Below are 10,930 nucleotides of genomic sequence, written 5' to 3'. Positions count from 1 at the left end.
TAATTACTTTTAATTTATATTTTATTCTAAATTTAGATGTCAAAATATAGTCATGTGAGATTTTGTTTGTTTCGTTTCAATATAAATTTTATCAATATTAATTTTGATAATTTTAATTTGCACAATGAAAAATATTTAGGATTGAATTAAAGAATTGGATATAATGTAAAAAATTAAATGAGACAATTGGTGTAAGTTCAAAGGAGTATTTTCACAATATGATCTTTACTGCTTATATTAATTCACACACACTCACACGTGCACACATACACACGGACATATAAAAATACAATAATTGTATTTAATCTTGCAATTATTATCTTATAATCTACTTGTATCGATTATATATCATATTTGAAAATATTTAAATTTATATAATGATATTTATATTTCATCATTCTTTAAATTATATTCAAATATGTATCTTCATACTAACAACTAAGTGTATAGCATAGATTTCACACTAGTATTTTTTTTATTATTATTTTGGTAATTTAGGTGGAAAAAAATATAATTGTGACACATAATACTAAAATTAATTTCATTAATTTGATAAATTAACTCAAAATACAGGTTAGAATATCATCATTGTCCAAAAAACATGGAAATAAATAACGAAAGGTAATTAAAAAGATAATAGAATGCCTCAAATAACAAAATTTATTCACAAAACAACACTCGTAAGTCGTTGTACATTGGATAGAGAAACATAAAGAGAGATGAACTAGAAAAGAGAGTGTAGTAAATTATTATTATTATTATTATTATTATTATATATTTTTAGATATGTCGTCAAATTGAGGGTTATATTATATATCGATAATTTATTTATAAATCAAGGACAAGAAGGGGGAATCTTAGAAATGCCTTGACGTTGGAGTTCCACCAAAACACTGTCCATCAATGGTGGCTTTAACCCTATTGGGAGTGGCTTCCATGGTTTTGCTAAAACTTCTCCAATGGCTGTATCTATACTCTCCTTCGACTGTACATATACACAACAGGAATAAACGTTAGACATTTACTAATAGTTTAAATGGGTAGGGTCGGGGTGGGTAATGTGAAATTTAGACGTGATGGGGTAGGTCAAGCCTGTTTAAAACCGACCCGCTTTTGAAAGTACATATAATAGTTTTTAATTTTAGGTTTGTTGGGTCGACTCACCAATATAGGTAAATTTTTTTTGCAACCAATCTCTATAATTATCTAACACGGCCCGGCCTGGCCTGATCCTATACATCAAGGCACGTTAACGGCCCGATTCATTATTAACTCGACTTGCTAATAACCCGTTAAAATGTGACCTGACCCTTGACCCGTTGGGTCGACCCGCCCCATTAAACACCTCTAGGTATCAATCAACCTTCTCCTGCATAAACCTATGCTCTCTCCTTGGGGGCAAGGACATATCCGCTATCCTTTCCTCTGAACTCTTCCGATTTATATGGAGTACTGGGTTGTTAACTTATAACTATGATTATGAATAGTCTATTTGGTCAGATCCAACAAATAAAAGTTGTTTGATTAATTGATTTCATAATATAGGTAATTGTATGGTTGTTGAGATAAGGTCAAACACCATGATCATCAATTGATCATGCAATAATACTCATTGATTATAAGGCCGATTACATTATAAAAATCTGAGCTACGGAATTATTATTTTACTAATTGAAAATAAATGCAAATAACTTAAATGGTTTAACCTATTAATATATAGTAAATAACATTTTAGAGAGGTTTAATTTATTCGACATAAATCAATAGCTATTTTTAAGTAGCCCCATTAATCATAAAAATCATACTCCATTAAAAAATAAAAAATAATATTCAGTAATCTATTTGTTGTAATGTATGAGTTTGAATACATATTATTGGAGAGAACTAGAAGTGTAAGAAAAGCTAACCGGATGAAGGTCAATGGAAGGGCGGGATCCAGACTGAGGAAGAAGCCCATGTCGATCCGGTCTGAACATTGTATGTGGTGGGATCCCCGGAACTGCTACTGCTACTGGTACTTGTAGTCTCTGCAGATTCCATCCGTTCGTCACAAATAAATTATTGGAAGAAATATTTTTGGAAAATTCAAAAATTAATGAAATTGAACTGTTCCTCGTCCATCAAAATAAACTCTAACTATTAATGAACTCACTATAACCAAAGTATTGGAGTTATCTATTTTATATACTCCCTCTGTTTTTTTTCTTTTTTAATTTACCTTTTGTACGTACTTTTTAGCAAATTTTAATCCTTAATATCTTTTAAATACGCATTATAAAAAATTATAAAAATTATATATTAAAAAATTTTACAAGACAAATCTAACAAAATCTCACGTGAATATATTTTATCTTCAATATATACTTCAAGAATCCAATTTAAATTTCTCTCTGTTAAAGTGGATAAACTTAAATTAGACAAATAAAAAAGAACAGAGGAAGTAACATTTATTAACTGATTAAAACAGTTATTAAAAACAATTACTTACTGACAAGTCTTGTAATATGAGATCATCTTATAGTAAGACGAATTCATACAAATAGTCTAAATGATTTATATTTAATTTTTGTAGCTATCATTATTTTTTGAAACCAGTTTTGTCTTCTTTTTCATAATTTTTAACGTGAGATTTGATGAAGGGAAACTAGCGGAAGTTGCTGCCCTCAAATATTAAATGTAAATTTAGGACCTTAGGTTTTACTCTTAGAAGTAATGGTATATTCATTTCGATTAGTAATGTTCCAAACTATTTGGGTATATCACTGCCTATATTTTTTAGAGACTAGCTTTTTGTATTTAAAAGGGTGTATATTCAGCTTGTTGATCAACTCTTCATTAATTTCTTATAAAGTATCTTTTTATGAAATTAAATAATAATAATAATAATAATAATAATAATAATAATAATAATAATAATAATAATAATAATAATAATAATACATTTGATAATATACTCCTATTTATTTTCTTTTGATCAATTACCCTAAGTGTTTCTTAAGAATCAAATATTCAAATTGATATAATCATTAATTAGTTCATTATATCATATGCCTTACTACTTCCTCAATTCTTTTTGTTTGTACATTTTAGAACTCTTTTTGTTTGTCCATTTAAAAATTTTTCATTTTAGAAGAGAGAAATTTAAACATTATGTTTTAAGTATATATTAAAGATCAAATATATTCATGTAAGGTCTTATAAGATTTATCCTTATGCAAACTTTCTTACAATATAATAATTTTTTATAGCCAAATTTGAGGAAATTAAAATAGATTAGAGTAATTCATAAAGATTAAATAATAAAAGTTCATTTGAATAAATATATTTCTCGGAAACACCCAAAGTACAAAACTCCAAGGGACAAGTCTGTACTTTTTTGGTGGGGTGGTGGGGAATGAAGAACAAGAAGCAAAGTTCACGAGCAATATTTCACATTATTGTTTTGTGGTTAAATTTTCTGGCATTTTATGTGTACATTAATTTTGTTATGATCGTAACGTAGAAGTTAATTGGTTGTAAGTTAATTCTCTTGAAATTTTTAAATTATAATTTTGAATAATTGTATTTTTGAGTATTTGTTTGATTGACAAAAACTTAGAGAAGCATTAAAAGTGTAACTACTCTTAAAAGTTTAAATTCCTACAAAGTGTAGAAGTTTAATTACCAAGGGGAGAATAAGTAAATCTAAAATCTCTTTATTATTATTATTATTATTATTATTATTATTATTATTATTATTATAATTCTAGTAGCTCTAATATTGCATCGTTTTGTTTGAGTAACTCTATTAGCACTAAATTTAGAGTATATATTTACCATAGACTAGCTTTTTGTGTTTAAAAGGATGTGAATGCTCAACTTGTTGCTCGACGATACATCAGTTTTTACTATATGAAAGATAATACGATTTATAATGAAAATAAATAATAATAATAATAATAATAATAATAATAATAATAATAATAATAATAATAATAATAATAATAATAATAATGATAATAATAATAATAATAATAATAATGATAATAATAATAATAATAATAATGATGATGAGTAATTCAAAAGCACTAAGTATAGGACATATATTTTTCACATACCAATCTTTTATATTCATAAGGGTGTGAAAACTTGTTGCTTGTCTTTCTACAAACTTCTTTTAACGTTTATTTCTATGAAGAATGGGAGTGTGAAAACCCTTCCGCTTAAGCTGATGGTTAAAGCCTCAGGATATATTATATACTCTAACACGCCCCCTCACACGAGAGCCCTTTGAGTTATTGAATACAACACAAACCCTTCTTATACCTGGCGCTAAATATTTCACTTTAAATGAAGGTTGGTTGAGATTTGAACTTGTGACCTAGTCACGCTGGCTTTGATACCATGTCAAAGAACCAACTCAACCAAACGTCTAAGCTGATGGTTGAGGCTCTAGAATATGTTATATACTCTAAGAGGAAGGTAGTTCTCTTATATTGTGGTACTCCTATTATTTTGTACTGTTTTTTTTTCTGAATTAATGAAAATTTTTCATTTTGAATAATAATAATAATAATGAGGTGGATGAGGAAGAGAGTGATAAAATAAGAAGTTGAAAGTTGACGTGAAAAATAGAAGAAAATGGAGAGTGGAATATTCGTGTGAGACAAGGATACAAAAAGAGCAAGGAAGGCATGAGTTGTTACTATTGCTGGCAGTGGTCGTAGAAAGCAAGCTGAGGTAGTGCATGTCGCAGGAGAGCTGTGGTCATCCTTCCCATTTTGGATTTTTGAACCTGCTCTTACTCCATTTTAACCAATATGCCCTCTTTTGGCCCATCCCATCACATTCTATTTTACAGCTTTCCTTTTTAATCCTAATTATTCTCACTCCTATATGACATAAATTTGTCATTGGAGTCAGTACATAACAGACCAGCACAATAGGGAGAAATTTGGTAATAGGAGGAATAATACATTAAACGTATACGATAATCAATTTCTATTTAATTCTTCAACTAATAATTAAATATGAACTATTCTCCAACAATTTTTACATTAAAGTTCATGTTATTGCCTATTTTTTATAACTTTTATTCAAGATTTCTAGATTTATATATTAAGGAAATAATAATAATAATAATAATAATAATAATAATAATAATAATAATAATAATAATAATAATAATAATAATAATAATAATAATAATAATAATAATAATAATAATAATAATAATAAGATATTATAAATTACTCTCATCCCTAGTAATTATTGTTTTAATTTTGGTATTTCAAAATCTTTATTTCACTTCTTTGACATTGTATATAAAAAGAATTTGATAACATATTATTAATTTCATGAAAATTATATATTGAAAATGTGCATGCATTTGATTAGATTAATAAAATAAAATTTCACTTTAACTTATCGAATATATTTATAATTCAAAAAATAGTTAAAGGTACTATTTCAATATTCTTTTTAACCATAAGACTCTATATTTTGTATTTTATTCTTAATTTATAAGGTAAAACATAATTAAGTGAAATCTTATTTTGATTCGTTTTAATGTAAATTTAATTAGTATCAACTTTTAAAATTTTTATTACACTCAATTAGAAATATTAACGATTAATATACTACATTGCCATTTTTGCAAAAACAAAAGGGAAGTTAATATATGGATGAAGTGAGTATATTGATTCATCAATATTGAGGAATAAACATACTTCTACATAATTTTAAAATACAAGATTATTATTTTATATATATATATATATATATATATATATATATATATATATATATATATATATATATATATGTATATATATATATATGTATATATATATATATATATATATATATATATATATATATATATATATATATATATATATATATATATATATATATATATATATATATATATGAAAAAAATAGATCAACTTACTCGTTGGTGCCAAAATGATGGATCAGCTGAGGTAGGGTGTGGTGGAGGAGGAGCCCATGCTGGAGGTAAAGGAGTAGTTGGAGGAACAACATTAAGTTGTTTATTAGGCCACATAGGCACCCTAGCTTGAGGGTCCATAGTTGGATGTCCCCAAACATGAAGTGGTCTAAAAGGTTGGTGCATGGTTGTCATTGGAGGGAAACCCATTGTTGGTGGATACCACGGGCTTACATTAGCACCACCTTTGCCTCCTCCCATTGCGACACCATAAATTTGTCGCTTTTGTGTCCAATTTGCTGCCTCTGCCTCCCTAGCTAGCAAATGTTTTCGATGTGATCGATATTTCTGAAAATATGTCACAACATTATATATATTAGTTCATTATAGAAATTATTAGTATAAGATGTAACCCTAATCTAGTCTTTGTACCTATTCCTTCGTAACTCTTATTAAGCATCATTTTTAATTTCAAGTTCTTACTCTGCTCATTTGTATTTTTGAAAATAGACAATTATTTTCTTGTATTTTTGAAAATAAACAATTATTTTCTTTTTTCCATCCGTACAATTCAATTTCTTTCTTTACTTGTTACCAAATATCTACCTTTTTTAAAAAACATTTCACTTTCTCTTTAATACTGAATTAAAGGGATAGAAGAGTATCATTTACTGCGTCATTGATTTTTAAGTGTTACTATATACATATGAAAGTATTGTTTAAGAGATCAGATTACACAGTCATACGTAACACCTACCAAAAAATGTGTTACCTTAGCTCTATGGTAACATTTTAAATGTTTTTGGGTGTTACCTAAAACTAATTAAGTAGTAGTGAGCTCAAGTAACTAAAAACGTCAATGAATAAGAACTCTCACTAGAACATAATTTGCTTTTAGTGGGATATATTTAACGACATTTAATTTAAATGTCAATACTTTAAATTTCTAATAGTATATATAGAGGATTTAGCGACATTTATTAGATCTTTTAACAGCATGATAAAAAAATCACACTAAAATTTTTTACGACATAGGATCTAGTGACATTTCTCATAAATGCCACTATAAACTATATAACAATTACACATGCCACTAAAAACCAAATAAAGTGTCACTAAATCACTTTATAGTGGAACTTAGAATAAAAACCAATAATTATTACACTAAAAATGTAAATCAGTGACATTTTATAAATGCCACTAAATCTGATATCGCAAAAAGTTAAATTTGTTGTAGTGTCTATCCGTCGATTGATTATCAAGCTAAACATTAAAAGACTTGATGAAGCCCTAATTTAGTCTTAAAACTAATAGCAAATTTCACATATTCATTGCTAGATTTATTATTGGATTACGATTTATTAACGGGTAATCGAATGAAATATGTTCTTGGCCATGGACGTTTATTGTCATCGTCCCACATGTAATTATAAATATGTTCATCAACAGTACAAAAGCTAATTCCAAGACATGTGAGTATCGATACATAATAAGACAATTATGGCTAAAATTGTTCCCTACTTCATAGCAAAAAAAGTCCATGTAAAACATATAGAATTATGAGAATTCTCGATTAAGACGGTCTCACTATTAAACAATCTTAAATTAAATTAATTAAAACGTTCATTGTTACACTTAACATACTCGGGTGTAGTTGTTTAAAACACTTATTTTGATTTCTTATAAGAATCAGGTTAAATATGTCAGACTATAAGCCGGTCTTATACAAGATTTAATTAGGCTAGGAAAATACCTGAAGATGGCTTGCAATATTATGACGAGTGAGACAATCAATTCCCATAAGCTCTAAAATCCTTGAAGGAACTGCCTTATCCACTCCTAGTTGCTCCACTGCTTGCACAAACCTCCTATGAAGCTCCGGCGTCCAATCCACCTATTTATTTTACTCATTTTGTCAATACTAATTAAATATATAATAAATCTAAGTATTTATTTCTATCCATCGTATTTTATATCAAGTAATTATCTTGGTTCCATAGTAAAAGTTATTAATAATCTTTAAAAATAATTAGAAAATATGAATTTATCAAAATTTGATTATCATACACCGCGGCTTAAAAATGTTATTACTGTTTAAATCGTATCATATATATATATATATATATATAAACTATACATAAATATTTTTAAATGTTACTTAATTCAATCACAGAATTATTTATATAGGTATTCATTGTAGAAGAACACTACTATTTTAATTATTAAAAAAACCAATTATACTAAAAATAGGAATTATTACCTTGGTTTTTCTCTTGGCTTGATTGTTGTTATTATTACTAAAATTGTTAGCCCCAGAAAGTTTGGAATTGGATGATGATTTCTTCCCTTTCTCACTTTCCTTAGAAGATATATTGGTGGGTATTCGGGTCTCCGATTTCAGATCCATTTTACTCTCAATCTCTTCCTTCAAATCCTTTTCCAAAACTTTCTCATCCTTATCAATCCCTCTTATTACTTGACTAACAACATCATTATTAATAATATTATTATCATTATGAATATTAATATTTTCATTATTAACTTCATAAGCATCAAATAAAGCTAAGTCCCCATCTTCACAAGAACTAATAACATTCTCAATAGACATAGCAGATGAATTATTAACATCAGAAGAGTCATCTCCCACAGTAGTATTAGTACTAAGTGAGAATTCTGCCAACAGATCCGGATCCATTTCAAGATCCGGTAACACATCTCCTTCATGCATACCCATGAACAAATCATCGAAATCGATGCTATCCAACAAATTTGCCCCTGTAAAATCCGGAAATTCTTCACTTCCCATGGAGAAATTCGGATCCATTGGACCTCCTTTGTTTCCATCTTTGGTGTTACTCCTTAAGGGGGATACTGCCAGCATTACAAAGCCTACCTAGGCTTAATTACCAAAATTAATAAGATAAGATAAGATAAGATAAAATAAAGCCTAGTTAGGGAAATAATTATAAAATAATTATTGTATAAGCTAGTTGAGGTTGAAGGGTAGAGAAATGGAGGGGAGATTTGTTGTAAATATGAAGGAAAGACAAAGAAAGGAACTGTGTTTGTGCATAGTCAATTGATAATGGCCACAACTAATATTAATGAGTAATTGAAGTTTTATTCAAATCTTTTATAAGATTTTGTTTTTATATTTTTGTTTTGACTTTGATTGATTTTAATATTTATCATTATATAATAGTTCATTTGGTACTTTTAGACTTGTGGACTGCCATTTTTTGAGCATTAATTAAAATCTTCTGTGGCCCTTCATACTTCATTGTGTGATGTTACACTAGTTTTTTTAATAAGGGTTGCATTTAGGGTATGGAAAGACAATCTGACTACAGATAAAAATAGTTGGAGACGTTTTATTTGTATTTCAGATTTTTGATAGTTTATTTTTCTTAATTTTCCTTTTGTTTTATAGTTTTATTCAGTTATTTAATTATTTTTTGTGTCTTTCATTTTTAAGCTATCATGGCTCAGTTAGAGTGTTAATGTATGTTGTAAGTTGCATCTTTTCAAGCACATTGTGTGTCACTCGCTCTTCTCTTTGCTAAAACCTTTATTTGTGGAGATAAATTGATTCACGCATTTCTCCTTGCTCTCTACTTGGAGGGGCATACGTATGATTTGTCTGCTATTCTCCTTTTCGAACCCTAACTCGTGCAAAATATTGAATTAATGACTCTTACTCAGACTCTGACTCAAAAGGGGTGTATATCTAGGACTCCAACATAAAAGTTAAAAATTCTATTTTATGGATTGTTTGAGAAGAACTAACACACTTTACTAAATTAATAAATATGCTTTTGTTATAAATTTGCATCTATAAAGACTAACGAAAATTATTTTGGGTGACTATTAATACATTTAATAAAATTATAGTACTAATCAGATGAAATTAGATATATTTAACGCTTATGTATTTAGATACAATTACAATAAAACTAGTTGCGAACATCAACTTTTACATACATTTAAAGTCTTAATATTTTTTTATTATTTTTTTGGTATCTAGGTCTTCATTTAGAAAACATTTAATGACATGAAGATGACATTAGATAATACATTTAGTAGAATTTCATATTATTTTTGACATAATTGACGATTATTTAGAAATACTTTAAATTTATGTTGGTTCATAATTTTTTTAGAACTCGTTTGCTATTTTCAAATAATTTATATTTATTTTAAAAATTTATTAATTAATAAGAGACATTATTGACTCAGACTTTATAATAGAATTGTCAATGTTTAAGATCACATGATAATTGTGGTTGGGTTGAAAATTTAAAATTGCAGAATAATCTGTCTAACTATATGAATTAAAAAATATCAGGTGTACATTAAGTTATTGTATCATTCAAATGGCGGTCTGTATTGCATTATACAAATACAAGAGTTCTATTTTTATATTGCATTTATTTTGTCGGTTAAAATCATGAAATCAATTAATCACCGATTCTCTACACACCTCGTCTACATGCAATCACTTATTTTGCCATTGATCATATACTCCCGCGGTTTTTTTTTTTTTTTTTTTTTTTTTTTCTGTTTATCAAAATAAATTTTAAACTTCAATATCTCTAAATACGCATAATAAAAAATAAAAAATATACATAATAAAAAAGTATACATTAAGACGAATCTAACAAAATTTCACATAAATATATTTTATCTTTTAAATATATGTCAAAATTATTAATTAAATTTCTCTTTTCTTTAGATGAAATATTTCAAATGAAAAGAACATTAAAAAAGGAAGAAAATATTATCATTCATTCTCATATTCTACAAAAGCTTGAAAACGCAACGGCAATTTTTATAGTTTGACTATGATCAATCTTATATTTTCTACTCATTTCAAATAAAATAAATTCGATTTACTTGAATCAATGCAAACTTATTTTTAATTTGTATGAATTAAGTTTGATTTAATTAAATCAAAATTTTTTTAGTAAAATTGAACTTGATTCAGTTGAATTTAACTTATAT

General features: G+C 27.1%; 1 protein-coding gene across 1 annotated transcript; it reads right to left on the bottom strand.

The window, feature by feature from the left end:
• Positions 1-651: 651 nt before the first annotated feature.
• Positions 652-9,346, bottom strand: LOC130815118 (transcription activator GLK1). The gene is made up of 5 exons (XM_057681480.1): positions 8,190-9,346; positions 7,683-7,823; positions 5,933-6,277; positions 1,908-2,027; positions 652-985 (listed from the first exon to the last, which is right to left on the bottom strand). The coding sequence occupies exons 1-5, from the start codon at positions 8,808-8,810 to the stop codon at positions 836-838; spliced, it is 1,377 nt and encodes a 458-aa protein (XP_057537463.1). The 5' UTR covers positions 8,811-9,346; the 3' UTR covers positions 652-835.
• Between the last annotated feature and the right edge of the window lie 1,584 nt (positions 9,347-10,930).

Source organism: Amaranthus tricolor, chromosome 1 (assembly GCF_026212465.1).
Source record: "Amaranthus tricolor cultivar Red isolate AtriRed21 chromosome 1, ASM2621246v1, whole genome shotgun sequence".
In the NCBI taxonomy this organism is placed as follows: domain Eukaryota; kingdom Viridiplantae; phylum Streptophyta; class Magnoliopsida; order Caryophyllales; family Amaranthaceae; genus Amaranthus; species Amaranthus tricolor.
The sequence above is the reverse complement of the archived record's forward strand: the minus strand, read 5'-3'. Positions and strand labels throughout refer to the sequence as shown.